Here is a 25,467-nt window from a genome sequence, read left to right as displayed (position 1 = left end):
GCATCAATGACCTATTTTCTTATTTATTTTCAACTCAACTGAAACAATACCTTTAGAATTTTCGACTTCCGAAAATAAAATATGCGAATGATGTTTTCTGGAAAATTCGAAATTGTTAATTAATTGCTTCAAGTGCCCGGGATGAACATGAAACTCATCTTAATTTAATCTTCACTTCACTAAATTTTTCCGAAAATGTAGAAAAATTGAGAAATTTATTCAATTTATTTAATTGAGTCAACAGTAATTTCAACAATTGCAAGTATCAGCGCACTTCATGAAAGTGGAACATTAATTATTTTCTGTTCACTGAAAGGGTTTCCATTCCATCCGAAAAATACCTTTCTCTCTGGGCCATAGTGGGGGGTGTCCAGTAAATTTAAAATAAAAAATTGAAGGAGTCAATCAAATCTTTATTAACTTGTCAACGTTTCGGGTGATACGTGATCTTCTTATGATTAAGAAAATTTCATTTATTTCCATTTACAAAGGCAAACAACAAATTTTAATATGATAACACCAGTGCCACTATGGAAAATACGACTATTATAATGCCACTGTAGTGATGAATTATAACCCAACGAGCATTAAAAATATCTTTGAGATTGAAAAATAAAATATCTGCAGAAAAAAACTTTTTTAATGGAGCGGTTAAAATAATTCAGTAAGATTTTCATGCCATTCTCTTTCACATATTCTCAAAATATCAATTGAAAATTACGATTCTGAGTTTTCCATTTTCATTTCTTTCAATCGTGGGAGAGTGGGGCTAAATGGAACGATGGAAATAAACGAAATACATGAGACAAGCGATGAATTAATGAAATTCAATGTTATTCTGCTGTGCTTCACTCGTCCCTGATTGTAATTATAATCCTTATATTTCAAAAAGTTGAAAATATACAGTTGATGATTATCGTTAGAGATAATGTGATACAGTTTTCAAATTTTGGAGTATAAAAAAACGAGCAATTGACGGAATGTAGTTTTTTATACGTCATTTGTGCGTTTTATTAAGTATTTCTCCTAATTTCATTAGCACTAAGCTTCCACATGGATCCATAGTAATATCTTTTTCCAATTCACAGCAGAAATTATTTGCTCACAACATATGCCAGTTTTAATTTTTTAGTTATAATATTGGAACATCAAATCATAATTCTTGAACAATATTTTTCAAAATGTATTTTTGCATAAAACAAATATTCCTGGAAAATACCAAAAATATTTTAAAAAATTGTAATATATGTAGTGAATAGATTGATAGATATTATATACATGTTCATTGCATCAGTAGAATAGCGTAAAATGGGTGTCAAAAAATGTTACACTGATTTTTTTTAGAGGGATGATATTAATATCGAGAGGTTCTGTAGGGCAGGCATCGGCCCAGCTAGCTCAGAGCAAAGTCATAAACTGGAGTGAGCAACCAAATAAAGTTTATAACGATACCAATTATAAGGGTCTTAGTACGATCATAGACGGGACAGTAGTGGGGAGCCACACAGTTCCAGTATTGGGAAACGTCTTATGAAGCGTCTGCCAAATGGTAAAGTGAGAAAAATAGCCGCCGTAATTAATTAACACAGAAATTAGGAAATCTAAACCTGGACCAAAATATTTATAAAGATGATGGTGCGACAATTTTTTGAAATTTTTACTCATGTTCAGTTGAAACCTGACTTAAATTTAGAAAAGAAAGTGAATGATTTTACCATCTATGTGAATTAATTAAATTCAGTTGAGTGTATTATTTTTATAAACATATCAGTGTCTGTTTTTTTTTTACCGGCTAACGTTATTTGCTCATATAAAAAATGAATATTTTCTTTATTTAACATTTTTACTTCAATCAATTTTATTTCTTGAATAAATAATTGCGGGATCACTAGAACCTGACATTGTGGAATTTGTTTCTCACCCCTGAAATTGAACAGACTTTTTTTTAAATATTTTATTTGGCATGTCAAATTCAAAATTTTCCATTTTTTGGGTTATTTTTCCGCTTCTCCTTTCCTTCAGCGACATTTATTCTCTTTTTCTTTTCTCAAGCCTTACCCCTACCCCAGTTGATTCCAGCGCAGGAGAAGGGCCTTTAAGACCTGATTTGTAAAGGCCCATCACCCGATACAATAGGCTCTCGTCTATCCTTTATCATGTATTAATGGCGGTCGGGAGCACGACTTGCTGTCGGAGCAGAGGTTGCCCAGCCCTGGTTTGTAGTAGTCCACAATTTTACTGACAAAATGGATATTCTAGAACCAGTGGCTGCCCCGATTAATTTTAAATTTACCCCAAATAGGTACCTGTTGAGGGGTGATTTTATTGAGAGGGTAGGTAGCCTGAAGGATAGCCCGGGATGGTGGTGGGAGAAGATTAATGGCTTCGATTTTACTCCAGCGATTGGTCAACAACGATTCTACCATTGGGAAGAGTGGAGACGAGTATTTCTCTTAAATTATAAATGAATAATCAATTGATGAGAGTTTAAAGAACTGACATCTCATGTTTTTTTCACTTTTTAATAAAATAATTATTCGATATTAAGGTGACTAAGAAATAATCAATTTCTGACACCATGATGTTTTAACAATTACCCCTCCTACAACAATGAATTTTGCAAGTTAAATTTGGTGAGGACTGACTTTGCTGGGCTTGATGAAATTGGGTTATTGTATTCCGAACAATGAATCTAATAGGGTTTTTATGGCCTAGGCTCCTGAGGTTCCGATTTTGCCCATATCGGGGTTAGGGCATAGGTTTATTAATCATAGCGTCTCTACTTCAATTCCCGGCATCATCAGAAATAATAGGGTTTTTTCATTGATAATTGTAGCTGGGATTCATTAGGAGCGGTCCTATATAATGTAAAAGTTAATTTTCTTTTGTTTCAACTGAGTTATGGGTAGTATTTATTATCGTTTCCATATTCCGGTCATCCGATGTAACTAGATGTTTGATTTGATTAAATTTCGAACCGTTAGACCGGACCAGAAAGGTTTCATCACGTCTTGATATAAATTTGCGTTACATGTCTGATCAGGATTTTCTTAACTAGAACGTAACCAAATTAACAACGAAAAATCCATCGACTTTGGTTTCTTCACGAATTTTGGCTAACTTATACAGGCAACCAATTAACGAATTGTAATCAGCTTATTATGTGGATAGCGATAATTGGAATATTCCATACAATAAAATGTATCCTTCGACTTTGGCGGGTCGTTGTGAACGTCGTGGGCTTCATCACTATGCTGGTATTCAAAAGAGAGCAAAAAATGAACTCATGACTTATGCCTTTGGTGCAGAGGAAGCTGCTAATAAAGAAAACTGCAACAAAATTCGTAGGCAAAACAATTTTTCCATAATTTTTTTGATTCTTTTCTTTATCCGCAATTGGTATTCTTTTTTATATTTTAGCATAAAAAAATATGAAATTCTTCCTCTTTCAAATGAAACGCTAAGTATACCATATATACTCATTGTAGTAATACATTTATGTGATCCAGAATAATTCTCTAGCAAAGATAATGATCTTCTGCTCGTTAAAAGGGACTTAAGGAAATCGTATATGTATCAGGAAAAAATCGGGAAATAAATAAAACCGAAGAATAATAAGTATAAAATGAATCTAAGAGAACACTCTCTTACAATCATTTTTATTCTGATTTACTGAACTCGAGAAGATGTTATCCAGTACAAGTCAAGTGTATAGACAATCTCCTCAATTTAGTCGTTATGGTCAAGAACAATTAAATCCAATTAAGTCTATTATTATATTAATAATAACATTTTTTCAGTTGAACATTAGCTAATTCATTAAAATCAAAGCTTTAATGAATTCAGGATAAAAATATATGGAGCTATTTCTATTTCTAACTTTTTGCATTTCATAATTTTTTTTTATTTTCAGGTATATGTTACTGTAAATAGAGATAGTGTCCGAACTGAGAAGCTATTAACAAATTCAACCTCTTTGAGTCATCACCACTTATTTTGGTGGATGCTCATGTAGGTGTACGGGCACCCCTTACTTCTCTTTTCGTAGCGAATTCAGTTCTTCAAACAGTTTCTGTTCACAGTTTTTTGCGTGGATTTCTGATCATGAAGTAGAACAGTTTCTGGTCCCGAAAACAAGGAAGTTTAACAATCACGTACAAACTCTTGTTTGATTTTCAGAACGCGGCAACCTGGGCTCATGGGACTCACGCAGCTCCTTAGTTTCGTTAGTGAGAGTGGGGAGAGGGGCCTCATCCACTTAACAAAGCTAGCAGGACTAATTCGATTTTCCTCCCTCCGTGAGCTTTGGTTCGACCGATACCGGCAGAGCGCGACCGTACGATCGAGCGGAAATTTTCAACTTCCTATCAACTTGAAAGATTAATATCGATTTTTTCATTCAAAATAGGCAGCAATTACTAAGCAATTACTAAAGGATTTTTTAAAAATTCGTTCAGCATAAGGAATTACCTTTAATCGTTATTTTGTGTTCGGACGATATTTACAGCAATTCAATAAATAAAATAGAGCAATTATGCAAAATTCTAAGGTGGAGAGATAACTTTATAGTCGTTGTTAATAAAATGACTATAACTCTGATAAGAATTCCAAGGGTTGACGATCAGAACAGGGATAGGACAGCCTCAGCAGTGAAAAATGAGTTCATTGAGGTTGACTGACTTCACGGATCTTGGAAGGATATAAACAATAAGCGTGCAATTTCAACTTATGGCAAAAAGAGATAAAGATGTAGTGTCACAACTCGTTCTCCTTTGTTAGTTGACGCTATAGTCTATCAATCCTTTTTTCAGTTATGACAGGTAATCTAGCCGCCATAGTTGGTAGATATTGATAATGCGGAAAATTGGAAGTTGAAAACACCATTTCTGAATAACACAGGGATATGTAATTTTTATTGAATATTTTCCTTCATACACATTGACCCATCAAAAGTTAATACTTCGAGACACTCATATGCAAAGTACTGCCCCCCCCCCCCCCCCCCCCCCCCCCAAGCCATAAGCCCTGCCCATGGCTTAGTTTATAATTACAACATGTGTAATTATACATCTGGAGTAAATTTAATGTACTAAAGACATCAGACATCATCATGTAAACAATTTTGAAATCACTGATTGGTCGGGACAATATTGCGGGAGTGGGGGTAGGAGTGGGTAGGAGTGGGGGTAGGGTTCAATGGGGTGGGGGGATATGAGAAGTGGGGAGGATGGTATAAAGCGACAGTTCTCAGCATCAGAGGTCATTCGACAGTTTCCTCTAGCACCAACAACATGGAATTTTTCGGAAAGCTGATGCGCCTCCTTGGTGTTGGCAAGCCTGAATGTAATCCAGTTGTAAGTCTACCAGTGGAAATAACTGAGAATATTTTTAGAATGTTAGATCCCCACTCACTCATAAATGCGGCCCAAGTATCCCGAAAATGGCGTGATGTATGTCGCGGTGATCCTCAGTTGAGAGCCACTGCCAGGCGTCACATCAGGAGGGAGAAAAGGCTTACTTACGGCCTAAGCGTTAAGTCTAGAGCTGGGTCGCTCAAGAAGACTCCGCTGGTTACGTCTGTATTTGTGGTGCCTAATATGGGTGGTGCCCCAGTTATTTTTACTTTCGGCCCTTCTGGCATTTGTGCAGGGCAACCAAAGACCAAAAGCGCTAAACGACGCGTCCGTCCTTCGTCAAGAACAGGGATGGTAAAGAGTATGCTTAAGTTTAGGTAATTATAAAGACTATAAGATAGTAAGTTAAGAATTGCGGGCCCGTAATCTAAGTAAGGAGCACTGACAATTGGAATAGACTTAGATATAAATTTTGTAGATTAAATAATAATAAATGGATTTAAAAAAAACGGAACAAGTTTTCAATGCTTCATTTAGCATACTAGCAATGACCAATGCTTACATTTAATGGAGGTACCCACTATAGTTTAGTACAATACCAGTGCAGTTGAGAATCGATAACCGCTCAAAAAATCCCCCGAGAAGAAAATAATATGCAGCAATTTAATTGACTAAATGCCGATGCACAGTTGTTTCTACCTATTGAAAGGTAGAAATCGATCAAGACTATGTCAAGCAGAGACGATTAATAAAAATGTTCTCATTTTTTTAATTCCAGAATGTAGATAGAATTTTAACAGTAATCAATTGCTGAAAAATAAAAGAGTTACGTTACTTTCCGCCATTTTAATTTTAAATAAGGTCAACTGGATGGGAGAAATCATGGGGTGAAGGGGTTTTAGCTGGAAAAGAACATCCCTATCAAGGATGCATATTTCATAACTGTACTTTCGCTACCAGGGTATCATCCTAACGTGGATAAATATGTTCGAGAGCATATGCTGACAATCACAGAAAAAAAATACCTAGCATTTCAATTTCAGTTAGTCAGAACACTAATCGTTTTTTAGATAATACTATGAAATCCTACTGAACTCGGCTATCATTTTAACAAATGCATAGATTCTCTGTAGAAAGACTCGCTTAGGAGCATGGTGGCCACAGTGGCCCCACTGGAAGGGGCTCCCTTGTCCTCATGGACAAGGAGGGGTGCCTAAAGTTGTCCAGAGTGAGAGCCTTTCTCCCGGGAAAGCCAGTAAATCCGGCCGGCGCCTTGGATAGAATGAAAAGCAGAACCTTGTCACTGCAAAGGTGTCACTATAAGGCCTTGTCACTGCAAAGTCGATGGTCCAGGACTGGCGGGAGGGGAAAGGGGGAACCAACCTCGTAATAGAGATGGGTTCCAGATTTCTAGGAGGGCTGCAAGAGACGGATTACTTATCGAAATTTCGACCAGTCCAAACGGCGCGGTCAACATCATTAGACAACTAGTCAATTTATTTGACACCTACGAATATGGAGCCTAATTCAATCACCACAATCGATCACCTCATAGGTAAATTTATGACAGATTTCTGGAAAACAATTAACAAGCTAGGCGGAAATACTCGCTTTGCTGGCAAGAAAATTATCAAGGAAATACCAATGTCAATTGCGTGAATAATCTGCTTAATATGTTCTGAAGCTCATGTGCTAGTCGAGGATTTACTTTTCCGATTCAACGTCAATTAATGTAATTGAACCATGACACCTAACTCTAAATTAAGAAATGTAAAGTCCATAATTAAATTCAAAGTGTCAATTTGACTAGAGATTATTTTGACTGGATCTTACTTAGTTGTTGATACAGCAACTACCATACAAAATTGTCAAAAACGTATCAGTTGAAAACCCTCTTGGTTATACCACCTGACGTCGAATTGTGCAATTCTGTAGTACTTGTGGTCAGTCAAGAAATTACTTTTGACAACTATGAGCAGCAAACTTTCATCATATAGCAATTACGTACTTATGAGAAGTCAAACATTATGACGAATAATTTTATCCCCAATTTTATAAGAACTTTTTCATCACGATGTGCTGAAATAGTAGTTTATGCTACGAGGGCTGAAAAGTGTTTTGGCATCGTATTTCATCAAAAGCAGCGTCGCAGGCACTTTCCGCACTTGTTACGAAATATACAATGTCAGACTGTGTGGCCCATGTTATGTTATGTTCCGGCGGGAGTAAAAACCGCGATTCTAACCTCGCTTTTTATCCTTTGGGACTTAAAGTAGTATATGCACCACGGTCAAAAAGTGTTTTCTCCTGGGGGTCCATAATATACTATTATCTTACAAAGCCCGATTAACTAAGTATTTCTGTTGCCCAGAAGAGGTAAGTAAAAAAGGAAGGCAATAAGCGGGCACGTATCTCCCTAAGGTAATAAAGGCGGGAGGTTGGGGGATACCAATTGACCAAAACGCAGTTTATGTCAGTCGGTCCGCCCTAACCTGAATAAGTATTTAACTCGTAGATAATATAACAGCAACAGCAGTAGTTTATTTATCAACTCCTATTAATTATTAATCCTCAAAGTATTACAGATGAATACATGCAGCTCTCTTGGTACAAGTTTTTGTTTACACTCGCCTCGTCTTCCCGAGTGCTGTCGTCCGGCTGCTTCAGTTCAGTTGGTGGTAGTGCTGAATCGGTATGTGCAGATTCCTTCGTTACAAATTTAGCATTGGACGCAGCAGCTACAGAAATGGTGCAAGCGATGCCATCTGTTAAAAACCTAATAAGCGGTCGAGTGTCCGCAGAGCAGGCGCAAGAAAGTCTCTTCTCCTTTTTCCAGTGCATACTAAGTGTTGATCCCAGATGGACACCATTTATCAGAGTTAGCGCAGTAGCGTGATACTTACCATTTATTCCCGTTTTCTTACAGTATCAAACTCAACAATTAAATACAGAATAATAAGATAATTTTTGAAAATGAATCTGTTGCTTCAAATTATTTTGCTTTAATATACACTTGACTCCTTGGGTGATTCCTCAGATGGTTTACTATGGGGCGCTGACTATCGGCGCGTGTGTGTAGTTCGATAAAAGTGACGCGCGAAAGCAAATTCATATATATGAAGTTTGCTGTATCATAAATGCCAGTTCACCAGTCATTATTTGCAGGAATAAGGTCGACAAAGAGAGGTGTTAATAATGTCGCTTCTCGCTCATTGTTTCGCGCGACTGACCCAAACGCAACAAAAAGATGAGGTAAATAATCCTTTATTATTTATTACTATTACCGTTAGAGAAACAAGTTCTTATCCAATAATGAGAATGCGAAAAATTCGAAGAGTGACTCCCTTTTCGATATAGTAATTAAACTTTTTCAGTAATTTCAATTTGAATTGTCAGACATTTTCATCCTTTTATTTCTAGCTGAGAGGATATAAAGTCACCGATGTCAATCGCCGTAGAAAATTTGGAATTGCTAGTCGAAGTTTGCAAGAATTAAAACGGAAAGCCTGTGTTAAGTTCAACGTAAGTATTCAATTCAAATATATTATCTAATAAGTCACTGACCATAGTGTAAGTTAATTACATCCCTCTCTAATTCATCCTTTTTAGCTGCTATAAGTAATACAAGTGCAAAAAGTAAAAAGTTTCGCACACTTCACGCGCAAAGCCCTCCCTTTTTTTTCCCTCGTATCGTAATGCACTATTTTGGCCGCCCTACTTTGGCTGTAATCAGGGACGAATATGAGAATTTAGTTGCAGCGTGACCTTCGAAGGAGATGCAACTCGCGGTGTGCTCTATCGAACGCAGGCCCGGGGCCATTCTCCCCTCAGTGTCACGGTCTCGCAATTTCCCTCGCTCGATTCTATGAGTCAAGGCTTAGCCTTCAAATTTCTTCATCATCGCCTTTATATCTTCATGTATTGAATTCCGATGGCATGGAAAATTGTAAATTTATATCGGATTTTCTGTTTAAGACTCGGAGGCGTTATTGTGGTTATTTACATTCCGTGGTTATTTCAATTGTTGTTTTTTTCTCATAATCGTTCACAGTTTTTAATGATGCAGAGATAAGATATAACTACATATTCAGAAATGAAAAAATATTCTTTTCAAATTATAGAACACATTGTTTTTATAACCGCCAAGTCGTGTACATGTATAAATACTCTGATGAATTTTTCCCGCATATTGCCTGCAAAAATTTTTTTCCATCACAAAAACAACGGGACGTTTGTCGTTTCCGATTTGTTTTTCCGAGCCAAGACTTAGACGCAAAATTACGTTATTATATAAAGATATATATTCAATTTAGGTTAATTTATTTATTTGTCAATTTTTTTCATGAATATGAATAGGTAAATATAGGGTTATACCATAGGTATCCAAAATCATGCGAGTCTAACCTCGCTCGCTACAATCGCAGATTCTGGGCCTAATAACAAAAAACTATACGAAGCTCGTGCGTTACGGTTTGGTTTTTGACCGGTAGGATTGTAAAAGTCGTCTTTGACTCGTTTTATAAATGTCTCACGAACCAAAAAACCTATCCCGCACTTGTTCCATAATATATTAAAATTACACAGGGGGTATAAACGTAGGAATTTACGAGGATGCAAACGTGGCTGATGCATTGGCCAGCATCGTTCACCGATACTCGACCAATATGTTGGCCCACATCGATCCAACAAGGTTCGCTTGAGCGATGTTGGTTCAACGGTAAAGCCCCGATCTGTTGAATGAATATTCGTTGTTCGATCAGTGGCCATTCATGGACCGTACGCAGCTTCCCCAATATCCGTCACTTAAGGTTGTCGTTGATGACCTCAATCATTGAATATGACATTCTGGTTTACATTAAACAATGAAATTTGTTGAAGTTTCATTAAAATCGTCATTCATTGAGACCAGGTGAATAATAATTGAAACAGCTTGGAAAAGGAGGTGGACATAGGTATTGGGTTAGTGGTAAGGGCGTAGGACTAGTTTGCGAAAGATCGTAGGTTCGGGTCTCGTCGGATCCAAAATGTGAGTTCGTCAACTAGAGTTTTTCAGGATCGGTATCGTTGCCGGTTGTGGTTAGGATAACTCTTAAATCCTAAAAGTGAGGAACTTTTCTTTTTCACTTTTTGTTAATCAATTTAATGACTGCCTCGGTAGCCAATCATATGTCAAACATTTACCATCTACTCTGTTGTTCTTTTTTATTGCGAACTTCTTTCAATCTCCGTGAAAAGATTGATAGTACCGTAAATTTCAATAAAATACAAATGTTATTAATATTTTTGGATAAAAATAATGAGATTCTGCTGTCAATCGGTTGCCATCATTGGGCCAATTAAGGTACCGATAATCGGGTCGGAATTATCATCCACGCCTCGACTGGACATTGAACCAGTCTCTTTTCCAAGCTTCGGAAATGTTGGTGTCAAAGAATCTTACAGAAAAATCTTGGAAAATTTTACGGAAAATACCATCAAAATGAGGTCTGTAGTTGAATTAACGAGTCAGACTTTCTTGCGTTAGTCAGGAGGGAATTCCAGCCGTGATATTGATGGGCCTCCTCGATAGTCTTATTAATATTATTTTATTATTATTTTATTTTTTTCACTTAATTTGGCATAAGAATTTTTATTAGAATACGTGATCGTGGTACATGAAATAATGGATGATTTTATTAAGTTAATCAGTTATGGTGTTGACTAATTTGAAACTCAATAAAAAATGTAGTGTTGTCTTTATTATGAAAGTAGAAACACAAAAATAAAGTTTGTCCGAGTCGAAATATCTCCCAACACGTAGGAGTAATTCCTCATTGATCAATTCGAACCGCCAAATTCCAATTTCAGGGACGGAGTGCGCAGAAAGTCTCGTAGAAAAAATTAATTTATAATAGGGAATAGTTGATTTCTTGTTCATTTGGAAAAATATACTATTAAAGTTGTTTGTTTCTATTCAACTTTCTAATATTTTATGGATTTTTTTTTCAGTAGGGGGCTTCAGCACCTGGATCTCGTTCTCCTCTGCCCCACCTTGTTCATTGCACAGGCATTTATATTTATATTTATTTTTGTTTATTTATTTAGCATGTGCTAGCCCGGCCCGGCAATGCCGAGTTGTGATTTCTGAGTTTGCGACACACCATCGAATGTAGTTTCCTGTTAGATGAGAACTCTCTAATGGCGGCATTGGTCAAGTCAAAATATGATTCGTACGGAACGTTCACTTTGTAATACATGTAGACAACTTTAGGATAATAGATTTTTTTGTAGAAGAATAATTGAAACAGAGTATAGTATTAAAATAGAAAAAGGAGGGGACTTACTATTCTCTCATACACCGCACATAGATAACTAGCAAATAAAATAAAAATTAGTTGGTTTTCAAATTAGAAAAAAATATTTTTCAGATTTTTTAAGTGCATTATCACTGACGGTATAATGGTGCCTTGCGTCCGAAAAAAGCCCCGAGAAACTGAATCAACGATCAATTATCAAGGTATCGTTAGGAGGAAATCCCGAAGTCTCCGACGATAATGGAATACCGGCTAGTAGATATGAATATAAAAGAGCAATTACTCATTATGAGTAATTATTAACCCTTAATCAGAGAGGCAAAAAATGTTATAATATATTTTTTTGAATTGTTGAAAACTTGATATAGCCAAATAACAATGTTTAGAATGTGTAGTGTCGAAAGGCTGTGCATTTATTGTCTTCCCTTCTGCAGGATGGTCGATGCATTTGCCGAAGTAACCTTCAATTTCCAACTGTCCCTCCATTCCAAATATTATTCTATTCATAATAAAAAAGGCTTTCCCAAACTTTCTAGATTTTTTTCTTTTATGGTCATTCGTATTTTTTGCAAGTACTTGTCCATCGTGCAAAAAAAAGATAAAAGATAATTGAGTGTAAATTTTAATGATTTCTCAATTGTTTTTCAAATATTATGATTGATTAATATTGACATTCACCTCCATCTTCCTCTCACTTCGTTCGAGATTATATTCAACGATACCCTGTAGCATAACATATTACTTTATTGTAGTAATTGATTAATTTCTTTCTATGTTTAGATTACCAATGACCTCAGCGAAATCAATATGTTTTTATTGGATGGTTCATTAGTGGATGAAGGCTATTTTTATACTTTGGAACCCCAGACAACTATGATTATTCAAAAACCGGGCGAGAGAGTTCTGTCAGGTAAACAATTTTCTGCGAAAGAAATAGAAAGTTATTCTTTGAAGAGCCAGAAGTTGGCAATATTTATGCCGGATAGAATTGGACTACTAGTGTTTATAAAATGCCGCAATTTATCCAATGTGCATGCAAGCGTTACTGTAATCGGATATTATAATAACCACTCTATTCTTCTCTCGGCCTTGCTAAAATCCAACCCCTTTCCTCAGACGCAGATTTGCTCTATGAAACCCTAAGGCGAGTAAACATCGATTATCTTACGGCGGGTGATCAGGCTACCAAGTTTCTAAGCGAGAATCTAAAGAGAAAGGTTGCAGTTTTGCACAGTTTATTGAATGTAGATGACTCGAGAACTGTCTGCAGTAAAAGGGAAGAACATCCGGAATGGTTCATGGGACTGGAAACAAATATTACGACTAAGGTAATAATCTAAAATTATCTCATTTTAAATTATCGAAGGGAAAAATTCGCATTTTATTATAATGATTTGACTTCGTATGAAGTCCTCGAATTCTAAAAGAGATCTTGAATTGCAATTTTTCGTAGTTGGCATTCTAGCATTGTTAGGAAAAATATTTGGGCCATTAATAGTCTAATGTATCTGGTGAAAGCATTGCAACCTTTAATTGAATAATCTGCCGATGATAAACTACCACTCGATTTTATAAATGCCCTGAACAACATAAAATATAATCTTTTATTACTATCGCATCAATTAATTTCAACATCCTGACAAATAATTGAAGGGTTTAGTAGATATGTGCTACGTTTGTACGAGACATCAAAAGATTATCATATGAACGCTCATAACAGCGCGGAATAGATAGATTGATAATAAATTTTATTGGTCAGAATTTTGAACAAAAAACATAATAAGAAAATATAACAATACATAAAATGTAATAAAATAGAACAAAATAATGGGATCGGATAATTAGAGAAAAGAACAATTAGGTAAAGAAAAATTATAAAAAGAACCATCAACAATATCACTATGACGCTATCGTTCTCGCGGTTTCTCTCTGCAGAAGCCAACAACATAGGTTGAATTTGAACGCCGCAGGAGAGGATTAGTCTCTGATGCATGCTGAGATGCCATTCCAGATTAAAGGATTAGCCACCGTCAATGCGACCTTGTAACACTGCGATGGTCAGAGATGGTTAGTCATCCTAGGTCATGCCGAGGACCAGAGATCAAGGCCCCGTCGGTAGGTCACTAACAAATCTTACAGCACGGTTGATCATACGCTAGAGCTGCCCATCACGGACAGAGCCAACCCCCAAGGACTGTCAAGAAGTAGAAGATGTCAGGGAAGATGAGGACCTTGATAAGCATAATGTGTAGAGGCGTGTCCGTATACCTGCAAAGACTGTAAAGTTGGTACAGCGCACAGTCGATACTAGACCTTATCTGCTGCACATGGGAACTGACAGTAAGCTTACCGTCAATAAAAACCTTCGAATTCCTCACGCTACTCAATGATTGAGCCGTCAGCACCAAGTAGAGACAGGGCGGACAAGTCAATCGCATTGATGAGGCACTTGGCCCCAAGAGAAATAGCCTTGGTCTTGCCAACGTTTAGCTAAGGTCTGTTAGCGGCAGTCTAACCCCGGAAAGGGCTAATGCTCTTATTCAGGCGGGAGATATCGAAATGCAACTCAGATGGCTAGTAGCTCATGTAGATTTGTCGATCATCGGCCTGCTCCAGGAATCACATCACCGATATCATTGATGAACAGGAATATGAGCAGGGATCCAAAGATGGAGCCTTGTGAGACATTAGCGTTGGTTGGAAGGAAGCCTGACTGTTTAAATTCGCTCCTCGCAGCCTGCGATCGATTAGTTAGATATAAAGCAAACCAAGCCGTCTCATATGTGGAGAGAGAGAGAGAGACCCAAGGAAGCTAGCTTGTACGCAGCTAGCTTGGAGATCAAATTGGGAAAGGAGACGGTATCGAAGGACTTGGAGAAACCGAGACAGCTGCTTAGAAGCCAACCGGTCAATGACTTTCCCACGGAAAGAAAGGATCGTAATCGGCCTGTAGTCCGATGGAGTTTTAGGGCGACTGACTTTGGGCACTGGGATAATGGTATCACGTTTCCGACTAGCAGGAAAAACCGTGCAGGAACCGTAAGATCATGACCCGAGAGATGTTACTCCATTTGACAGAGATGTGGCACGCTATACAAATTTTCCGTCTACTATGTGGGGAAAAAAGTGATTGCGTATGGAGGACTGCGGTGCTCGATATATACAAGAAAAGTTAAATAAAGAAATGGCTAAAAGCCGGATAGCTCAGTTGGGAGATCACCTGTTGCATAATCAGGCGATCCCGGGTTCAAATTCCGGTCTCGATGATCCATTTTTTCAGTAATTTGTCTTGTAAAAGTTATATCAAGAATTATCCTGTTCCCCTCCCTACCTAATCTAAATCCTATCCAACGACTCCTTTGACGTCACAAAGATTTGGAACGCTGTACAAATTTCCCGTATACTATGTAGAGATGTTGTTGAGTTAAATTGAGCTCCTGGTGAGAAACTAACATCAGGGGGCTGAGCCATTGTATCAGTCCTATCCTGAGGAGTTACCGCTGAGACAGCAGCAAAGTGCACATTGAAGACATCTGGCGGAATGGCAAGACTATAAGAGGAGCCAGGGGTGAGAGTCAAGCGCCGCAGCTCTTTCCAGAGCGACGATTCCGATCGTTCAGACAGCCGGGAACGGGCATTAGATGTGCATAGCAGTGGTCGGACAAACCGAGTTCCTGAGTTAACCAGGCAATAATCTTAATGGCATTTACTCTCACTTGGCGAAACGAAGTGAGGGTGTCGTCCTACTAGGAGAAAGCTTAAGAGAATGTTGTTGCAAAGCAGTGGTTGAGTCCAGGGATGAAAGTCCTCTGGAACTTACTCCGGAAGTTCTCGAGTGCTTGCGGAGTCGCTAGACCAGCCAATTTGGAGCAAACAGAAGTTGATCGCCAGCCGACATAGGAGCTACAGAGGTCAGGCAGTGAGATAGCTGGTTACATTCATCATTAAGGCAGAGGCCCAATCAGGTCGATGAGGTGAGAATCGTATGGTTGCGCCATGTTCAACCAGTTTCAGGGAAAGGTCACTCATCAGACATCGTATCAAGCGGGCATTAGCACTATCCGACAACTGGTCAGCGTTGAAATCAGCGTTGAAATCTCCCATGATGATTTTGTGGGAGTAGCCATCATGTGAGCTCATCCAGACAGAATAGGTTGATGTGACACTGACCTTGAAAGACACACATCTTGGGAGACTTTAGGACCATTTGGGGCGGAGAGACAGGTAGATAACCAACGGTAGTAGAGTAGAAGGAAGGCAGAAGAAAGGAATAAAAGTGGGAGAAATGCCGCATAGAAAACCTAACAAACGATCGAACACACAACACGGTATGAACGACACACAATGGGTGGATGAAAGGCTAAGTGAGATACTAAGGACTAAATGTTCACTATGTTGGATTCATCGACGGATTTGCTGTGTCTAATAGTGGCAATTGGGGCGATGTAAACACAGTTGCCTCGTTACTGAGCAGGACGTATTCGAAGAAATCGAGGAGGAATTCGTCCAGATTCTGTAAGGCCCAAGGCCAAAGTTTTTTTTGTCGCGAAGCCACAGTTATATTAACATTTATTTTGCTATCGGTTCATTCTGAGCAGCTGAACACATTGTTTTAATTTCGGCTGAGCGACGGAATTTCATACCGATGGCATCGATAACGTCGATGATTAGCGGTATTAACCTCACTAGACCTCTGTGAATGTATCTCTTGTCCAGGCGTTTAATCAAGTGTTCTAATTATTAATTCCTTCCAACGTATACCGAATCCTACATTTTTAAAATTATTACAACCCTTCTTCTGTCCTCCATACGGATGCTAATCGGCCCTATCCTCACCCTATGCATGCGACTGTGGATCCTACACTGTACCACATTTGCATTCTTACAGAACATGCAAATGAACATGGGAAACCACAGAAAAACCATGTCGATACGGGTGTTTATTTGCTCTATTAGCAATCTCCTGGTCATCGGTTTCTGTTCAAAAATTCGATTCAACCGGGAATCGAACTTACAACCTTCAGAACACTAAGCTCGCACCTAGCGACTCTCTCAAAACTCCCCAACTTCTATATGAAACGTTTTTTCGTTTAACCTCTTTTCAGAAGTGACTTAGGTGGGATATTTTAACAGTACCATCCTGTATAATCTTGCCATATATGTAAATTACAAGTATTATATTTAATGCAATATATGATTGTATATTCAATTCAAGACGTTTATTCCAATATTGGTTTTCAGGAATCATACATGCATCGCAGATGTCAAGATCGAATACGCGGATACCTTTATAAAACAATTGAGCAAATAAAGGGATCAGAGACGTGGTCGACAAACCGTCCTGCACGGCTAAATCTTCACCGAGTGATCGAGTTCTTCAAGTTGCAACTAAAAGAGGATCACTATTTAGGGTATTATTTCGACAGAAGTCGTGCCAAAGAGGAGTCAAACAATGTGTTTGATAAAGTGGATGGAGATGACTACATCTGTTATGATCATTGTCCCTGCAGATCAATGTTACTGGAAAATGAGGATAGCGATAATGATAAAAGTGATATAAATATTCATGGTGATGATGAAATTGATGCCAAAAAATACTCCTCTAGTAATGTTTCACCAACCAAGAAAGCACGTGTTAGTAAAAAAGAAAGTTGTTCTTATGCAGTATATCCGAGAGGAAGAAGTGAGCAGTTTGCTTTATGTGATTCTAAGGGAGAATTCCGGTGCGAGGGAATATGGAGTGCCAACGGTTGCAGCTATGGTGATACACATAGGATCAACCCTTATAGATCCCGCGAAGAACTTATTCTATTTTCTACTTGGAATTTGGATCACAAGTAAGCCATTGAATTTTTGTTCGCAATGTTCAATAAGTATTTTTACAAAATGACATTTATATGAGTTATTCTTCATGTCAACTCATGGGAATAGCAAGATTGAGACCTCGGATTTGGCCGACGATGATCTTAAATGAAAAAATTGTGGGGAGGAAAGTCGTCTGTTGTTTTAAAGAATACTTGTGAAAAAATACGGATTTTGCAATTAAATGTTCTTTACATCTCAAGACAGGGAAAAGAAAAAGTCTCAGGAGGGCTACTCATTTATTTGATTTGGGTCAACCATTAGTTCTTGTGGAGGCAAAACGTTTTTGATTGATTGGGAAGATTAGCACCGCCATTTTGTTGACAAGGTCTGAATCTTAGTCTCCTCCCTGATCTCCGGTTACACGGAGTGCAAGATTGTTGACACGTGCTTGCAGCAGAACATTTGTTGATCATGGATAATTTATGGGAGTAGAATTGAATATTTGCTCAATAAATATTCCTGCAGGAATTAATGTATATAATATTAATTTGTCAATTTGGTATTTATTTGCTCCCAATATTCTAGGTTACATTCGTCTGTGCTTATCACGAAATAATCATTAGCATAATCGTAATCATCGATTCGTAATATCGATGTCACGTATTTAACGCCTTCCGAAGAATAATCCAATCATTTACGATAGATTTGTCACGTTGTTGACTCACCGCAATGGACAATTTTCCAGTTGATTAGCCAGCCCGTTGAGCAAATGCATGTTATACTTATTATAGATAATAAAGTTTAATTTATCATAAGTTCGTATTATAATCGTGAGACTTAACATAAGCGATCTTGCACTGAACTCTGCTTCAGGAACCGCAACAACTAATTTTGTACCTGACCAGGTAGATTCGCCAGGTGATAGAAATTATTATCACGCGACTTTAAATTTTTCAATAATTTCGATCATAATTCTAAATAGATTCAACATTATTTTCAATACATTTTACATAATGCCTATGATATGAGAAATGATGTTCGACGAATTTCGACGGTCTTGGGCTTCCCTCGTTCTTTGGTTTGCTGAGTGAGAGGAAATCCATTCCCTCAAATCGTTCCTCAGACCAAGGTAAACCGACCTAATGATCTGCAGCAGTTCCAGACGCTAATTTCACGGAATGAACGCTTTCGGTAAATCTTCCTTTTGATTGTTCTCGTCGAAGCTATCTGGGCTTCCCCAGGACTTTCTGAAATTTATTGCAGCTCTCCTGTTGTAGATATTTGTCGCAATGGATAGATATCAGAATATACAAAATAAGTGCTGGAAGGCGAGATGAGTCTTTCCTTTATGACCCTCGCGAGGGAGAGGAGTCTTCCAAAGGCTTTCCGTCGTTTTTGATATTCTATAGGCCACGGAATCTTCATAAAATAAACCAAAAACTATGAAAAATATATGATTCAATTGACTATTAAGGTCGTTATAATTTAAAGTCATTAAATAAAAACTATTCATGAACTTGCTATGGAATTATCAACAATCATTTAATGAAAAAGTTGGGGCTCCTTTGTCCGCCTGCTCGTCGCCTTGTATGCCTTGGCCTTCATGTCCTAGGACACACGCTAAGATCATCTTGTTTTGTGCTCCTAGCCTTTCCAACTCCTTCAGGATTTCCCAGACCAGTCCTGAGTCCGCGCTGCATTTTAGGAGTGCTTTAATGGCAGCTTGACTGTCTGATAAAATATGTATGTACTTGTTCATCGTCTGCCGATGTGCCAGCAGCTCTGCGCATTTCTCGATGGCCAGCAGCTCTGCGCATTTCTCGATGGCCAGCACTTCTGTTTGGAACACTGTAGCTTTGGTTCCAAGAGACCAGCTATTTCCATAGTGCTCCGTCGATCCTTCCATTTCAAGAAATATTCCCTTCGACTTTTGCAACCAGGTGGTGCACAGGGTGGTGTGCATCTGTGCACCTTTCCTCTCTATAGGTATAGAGCGATAAGGTACAGTGGTCCGTCTTATTAGCTTTTTATGTGGCTGCCCATCAGTCTTTCTTGAAAATGAAAGAGGCTGGAGGTTATGATTCTGAAGTCTCTTTTCCCATTCTTCTCTGACCATTTTTCCCAGGCTTGGATAGAAATACCGATGTTTTATTCCCCCCAATCATGCGGTACGGTTCTCAGGGTCCAACGCTGGCTGTAAGGATCTTTGTAATTGGTCCCAAGATGATGCCTATTCCCTTCTGCGAAAGCACCGGGGATATGCCGTTTGGACTTGGCACCTTTCAAAGTTCAAAAGAATTTATTGCCCATTCTACCCCTTGTAGGTACACGATTTTGGCTGCTAGAGCTCAGTGTCGAAGTTTATATTGCTGTCCCGTTATGTCGGGAGCTTATTGCATAACATCCTATCTAACGAAGCCAGAGAAGTGTTTACTCAGCAGTAGTTCCAATGTCCCCTCCGAGGTCTAGGTATAACTGCCATCCGGTTTGATAGAACACCCCACATTGACACCTCCCCTTCCTCCTAAGGCTTTCACTAGTCTAGAGGCCTCGGACAGACTCCCGATGGTAATGCTGAACTTTTTGACTCTTGCGTTCCTCCAGCACTTTCCTCTGGTATGTTTTATCACGGGATTTTTAACCTTGTTTCATCTCTTCCTCAGTTGGTTCCTCCGGCTTGCTAGCGTAGCTTCCAACTAGGCTCAGATGTATCTGACAATGGTCTGAGTCCGAGGATTCCTCCGAGACCCTCCCATCCCCTACCATGACCAAAAACAGGGAAAACGAAGCCCCAGTCATATGTACAACAAAAACAATACGCTAATTTTGTCTCTTAAATTCTACATTCTGGAAAATCTATACGAAATAGAACAAGAGATCGAAATCGAATTGCAGATTTACTTTTTGATTAGAAGTAATAATTTTCGATGACAATAAGAATTAAATTCCCGCCGAAAATATCAATTACTATTTCTTTCTGTTATAGGATTGAACGGTCACGAGCATTAATACCTCAGCTATTGAAGCACTGTGAGGAGGACACAATACCTGAGAAGATAGTGTTTGAGCTTTATGATAACTTATTCACTGTCAAAAACCTGAGTCTTGTGCATATCGTGTGTCATGCCAAGGGCGCACATAAGTGAAGGCTTCCCTGCAATGTTTACAATGGAGTAAAATGCATATAATAAAGTCTACGGTTAAAGTATCAAAAACTTTATTTTCAACTTAGTCATTGTGCTTCGAAAATGCAGAACTCACAGCTAGTCAAAGACGACCCATAGTGACCACTGGATAGTTGGAGTTTTTTTCCACATTGTTGACTATCGGATAATGTAGAGAAAGTGCATCAGTCAACAATCCCTCTAACTCCATGTATAAGTAGCAATTCCAGAATTAATTTCTACTGATATCTTTGTCGTAGGGCTCGTGTAATTTTGCAAGGGGTAGACATCCAGGTAAGAATCAACGACGAGAATAGGGCTCATTATGTCCTGAAAGAGGGCTTGGAAATGGTCACTCAGGGTTGGAGTTCAGCCTTGGATCAAGCCTCATTGAGCCTCGAGATGATACCCTCGTTTCAGGCTGGGTGTCAAGACCTGAGTAAGCCCTCGAAAAAAGGTTGATGGAGACCTCAATTAATGAAAGTTTTTTTTATTACTAAGTTCTTTCGTCGTTTCGATTTAAACGTGTTTTTTTATATTCTTTTTTATATTTAATTATTACACTGCGATTGTTGATAATAAAAACTAAACGAAAAAAATTGCTATCGCCCGGTATCGATCCATGACACACGAGGTCATTTGGACAGCCATTGGAGTATGAGATTTCGTTCTGGTGCACCAGAAACTGGAAGTGTAGGAATTTGTATTTTTATTTGCACAGTCAAGAACCATATATATATATGATATCCTAATGGATAAATAGAGTAAAAAACAATTCTATTTTTTGGTCGAGAGATATGGGGAAAAGGTGAGGCCTCGGAAGACGGAAAAAGCCCTCTTTTTGAAACTTATACTCCCAAAACGTGGTCTTAGCCTCTTGATCGTCAGCCTGACCCAGGGCTGAAGTGAGTCTCGCGAATAGCCTCATAAACTATCTTTAAATCAGGCCTTCAAGAACGATGAAATCAGGCTTGGGTCGGGCCTGAGTCATTCAGCCTCAGTGAGCTAAGGCTTTCCCAGGCCTGCTCTCATCGTCAGCCTTTGGAATTCCTACTTGGGTAAGTGGATCAACTAATATATGGAAAAAATTTCACAAAATTGGCTACTTTTTTTCATGCAGAGTTCACGCCATAATATTCCTAAGTATGGGTCAGTAAATTATCCAAAAAAATTTGAGGGGCGCTGTTTCGACCTAGTTACAAGTTAGGCCACCAGAAATTTTGATTTTCTACCGTACCTTCCTTGTTGATGTTCAGGAAGACTTCAGAACAATTTTGGACCATGTGGAAGCACTCTGGTCAATGTCTAGTATAAATCCACCATAAATATCCATCTAAGAGATTTCTATTTCCGAACACACTTCAAGGAGAACCTGTACGCCTCTCCGGCCCATCTGTTATAAGGGACGGACCTACGAATCCCCGCTGAGTTCTTCGTCTCTGACAAGTTACCAACAGACCGGAACTTCTTCCCGGAGAAGTTCAGAACTCACATGAGACGAGTCAGACCTACCACTACTGTTCATCATACCAAGGCACGTTTCTTCATCTTGAAAGATCTGTATAAAACCAGTCATGTCTTTGCCAGAGTCGATGCTCTAAAAAAACCACTCGATCTTCCCTATACTGGAGCTCATGGTAGTGAACAGCGGTGATGACAGGGTTCTCGTCTTCAAGGTCAACAGAGTCAACGAGGTCATCTCCGTTGGCAAACTAAAGCGTTTTTCGCGTTTTTCGGGAAAGCAGACGCCGACCAACCATCCGAGGAAGGAAACAGCAGCAGCTGCAATGCCGCCGGATACGTCATCCTAGTCTACTGATCGTACCTGAGGAACATCGTTCCCTACATATCGATTCCTGACTGAAGACCTATGCCAAAGGAAGTTTCGTTTCCCTCTCTCTTGGGTCCAGGTGACTGGGAGAATTGGATGTGGTCGCTCAACCCACATCAGTTCGTAGGTTTACTGATAGAGCCAAACACCAGTGTCAACGGTTCAACTGACGCAATGAACATCATGGATATATTGATCTCTTTGTCTCTCGCTCTTCATCTTTTTCTTTCATCACATATTTATTTTTATTATTAGGAGTGCAATGCCTGAGCACATCACGAACATTGCTTAAGCGTGACAGCTCTGTTTTATCTATCTGGCGCAGTCACGTTTTATCGATCTGACGTGGTACTCTATTCTGTGCAACTCTTGTCATGTCAATAATCTTTAACATCGATCTAGTGATTACGGAATCAGTATGGAGAAAGAGATCCAACGTTGAGTAGTTTGTATTACGCGAGAATTCTTCCAGAAGTTTCAATTCTGTTGTGCTGTCATAAGAAGAAAGGAAACGTTGCAGATAGTGACATACTCGTGGGGAAGACTCTGCAAGCCGCTCGAATGGAAGCTTCAATTATCAAGAGGAGTAATATACCATTGGTTGCACCAATTTTTCCACCGATTGTTCAGTATTTTAGAACTCAGAGTGAGTTATACCTGATAATTGATGTGAGGAACTGGGTGTTTCTGAAACAGAATTCATCCTGATTTTTATCACCTCACAATAATTTTTCAATAGGAAAGTTTGAAGGCTGAAATATTTGAAAAATCACAGTTCCCGACCCCGACACCAAAAAGTAAAACGTTTGGGTGTTATCATCACGTTAATACATGAAATTATGCTGATTAACAATTTTTCTCACAGTTTGAGATGATAATAGTCACCAATTTCGATTATTACAATTTCAGTATCATAATTGGGGATTAGATAAATTATCAGCATTGAAAGTGGGTTGTGTTGCCTCTGTCGACGCTCGAGTTTTATGTTTTACCGGCAACCCTTTCGGTTACTACCGGCGCATTTGTTTAGGTTTCCTCTCGAGGGATTCCCCCCTTTCAGTCGCTGAGCATTTCGTTGTACTTTTTCTTGATGTTCTAGTGGGCACGCTCGTTCGGGCGGTAATAGTAGATTCCCTTACTGAAATAATTCCACTCGGCAACTTGGTAGCTGTTTTACCGATGAGCTTTAAATTCTAACTTGGATATTTCGTGACTAATTTTGACTTTCTCATTTAAATTATAATTTAACAATTGATTAGAGAATTTGTTTAATTAAAAATATTTGTTTGTCATTTAGTATAATTAATTTATGTTGTAATATAAGTGAGAAGAGTGTGATAATTTAGAGAGAGTAAGAGAGAGATATCGTAATAATTTTATTTATTTTTTGTAACACTTGCGGTGGATCGGGCGAGTTGCTTTTATTTTATATGATAACTGAGAAGAATCGACCTGGTAACCGCAAAATAACATTTTTATGTAGTGGATACTTGACCTTTCAAGTGCTTGGCACATCTACACTTGTTCAGTCTTCAGGATGTAATGACTAATCAGAGAGAATATTAATTTAGAAAGAGAAACGAAATTTAATAACGCTCGCCTCAAAACATAAACAAATGCCAAAATAACAAGATTTTACTTACAACTGATAATACTCCTTGATAATTGACCATTGATTTATTACTGACATTTCTATGCACAAAACTCCACTTAGGAAGAACGGGACCGAGTTATTTTGCACGTTATTTGCTGGATGCAAGAGAAGTTTATTTACGTGGAATTTATCACTATAAAATTGTACGTAATTGTGATCAATGATACCCATTATACTCAAATTCACGATAAGCGCCGGGCAAAGCGAATGTAACTGATTCCCCAATCAAATATCAACCAATCTTCCGGAACCGATATCGGCTTGAGTTCGGTCGATGTGCATGAGCTGACCTGCTGATTTTTTTTTTAATATTTCAAAATGCTTATTTACGTTAATTCATTCCGTGGATGAAGCACATGGGGAATTGTAAAAACGATGCGATGTGAATGCTCCATTTCGATTAAAATGATTAAGAAATAATTATGGAAATTCCCAAACACAACACACTGAACAATATTAAATATGGGTTTACCTTGCCATTTTAGATTCATACAAACATTCAAAAACATTAAATAAACATTAAATTATTTTATTATTTTTTGAAAATTGAATTTCAGCGTAATTAAATTTGGTTAACTCAAGTCAATTACTTACTTATATACATTGAAAAGAGTTTTCCATTCTTTTCGTAGTAAGACTGATGTCAGAAAATCGGTAGAAAAAATGTTACGAAGTCAAACTTTCCTCAAGGAGTAAAAAAGGTACCTACCAAAGTGCGTTGAAAGAAATCGTTCCAACGTATATAGTCACCTTCAATACGGTCATAAACACGATGCTTACCTCACAGAAAATCCCCATCTCTGGCGTTAGTTCACATTGCACAAAGGCAGACAGCGCGAACACGTTGGTAAACTTAGTTAACGATAGACTAATTCCCAATTGGGCGCCTACGTTTGAGTCCACTGAAGGGAAAGTTATCGAGTCGGTGGTGAGTGAGAGTGTATAACCTCTCTCCCTTTCTTCCAACATTCTCTTGTTATATCCACCCTTCCTCTCGTCGCCCTTCCTCGACGCCACTGAAACATGAGGATGAACTGGAAGAATCTCTGAAAGCTCCCAGTTAGTTCACACCGTCTTGTTAGTTTCCTGTTCCCCTACACCGTACAGCCTTCCTATGCCGTTCCTCTTTCAGTCGGTTTTGGCAATGCCAGCTCTTAGAAGTTCAATTTTGGTAAGTCGACAAGTTCTGCAGTTTGGATAACCAATGCATGACGTTTCCAAGAACGAAGTTCTTTTTTATTTGTAAAAAGCATTGTAATTGTTGAAATCAAATTTTCACTATATTTCGACGATGCAAGATCTTCTTAATACTTTTCGAATTTTTTAAAATCGATGCAGGTATCTGTGTGACCGAAATGTCTGTTAA

At 38.4% G+C, this 25,467-nt stretch overlaps 1 protein-coding gene across 3 annotated transcripts; it reads left to right on the top strand.

Moving 5' to 3' along the window:
* The first annotated feature begins 7,909 nt into the window (after window positions 1–7,909).
* Window positions 7,910–20,688, top strand: Drep4 (DNA fragmentation factor-related protein 4). 3 transcript variants are annotated; one of them, XM_011309520.1, is made up of 7 exons: window positions 7,910–8,606; window positions 8,775–8,876; window positions 12,428–12,557; window positions 12,764–12,975; window positions 16,889–17,281; window positions 17,360–17,484; window positions 20,439–20,688. In XM_011309520.1, exons 1-7 carry the CDS (start codon window positions 8,550–8,552, stop codon window positions 20,596–20,598), a joined length of 1,179 nt encoding a protein of 392 aa, XP_011307822.1. In that variant the 5' UTR covers window positions 7,910–8,549; the 3' UTR covers window positions 20,599–20,688. The 3 variants fall into 3 exon arrangements, with proteins under 3 accessions (XP_011307822.1, XP_011307821.1, XP_011307823.1); XM_011309519.1 differs by having other exon boundaries at window positions 7,911–8,606; window positions 16,889–17,484; XM_011309521.1 differs by lacking the exons at window positions 7,910–8,606; window positions 8,775–8,876 and adding an exon at window positions 11,763–11,850 and having other exon boundaries at window positions 16,889–17,484.
* Window positions 20,689–25,467: the final 4,779 nt, after the last annotated feature.

Source organism: Fopius arisanus, unplaced genomic scaffold, assembly GCF_000806365.1.
Source record: "Fopius arisanus strain USDA-PBARC FA_bdor unplaced genomic scaffold, ASM80636v1 scaffold00068, whole genome shotgun sequence".
NCBI classification, from domain to species: Eukaryota; Metazoa; Arthropoda; class Insecta; order Hymenoptera; family Braconidae; genus Fopius; species Fopius arisanus.
The sequence above is the reverse complement of the archived record's forward strand: the minus strand, read 5'-3'. Positions and strand labels throughout refer to the sequence as shown.

What these genes read in the sequence shown, in the direction of transcription:
- Drep4 (XM_011309519.1), top strand. Translation starts at nt 8,550, where the DNA reads ATGTCGCTTCTCGCTCATTGTTTCGCGCGACTGACCCAAACGCAACAA. An exon ending in AAACGCAACAAAAAGATGAG is followed by an intron (nt 8,607 to 8,774) that starts GTAAATAATCCT and finishes TTTTATTTCTAG; the next exon opens with CTGAGAGGATATAAAGTCAC. An exon ending in ACTTGGAATTTGGATCACAA is followed by an intron (nt 17,485 to 20,438) that starts GTAAGCCATTGA and finishes TTTCTGTTATAG; the next exon opens with GATTGAACGGTCACGAGCAT.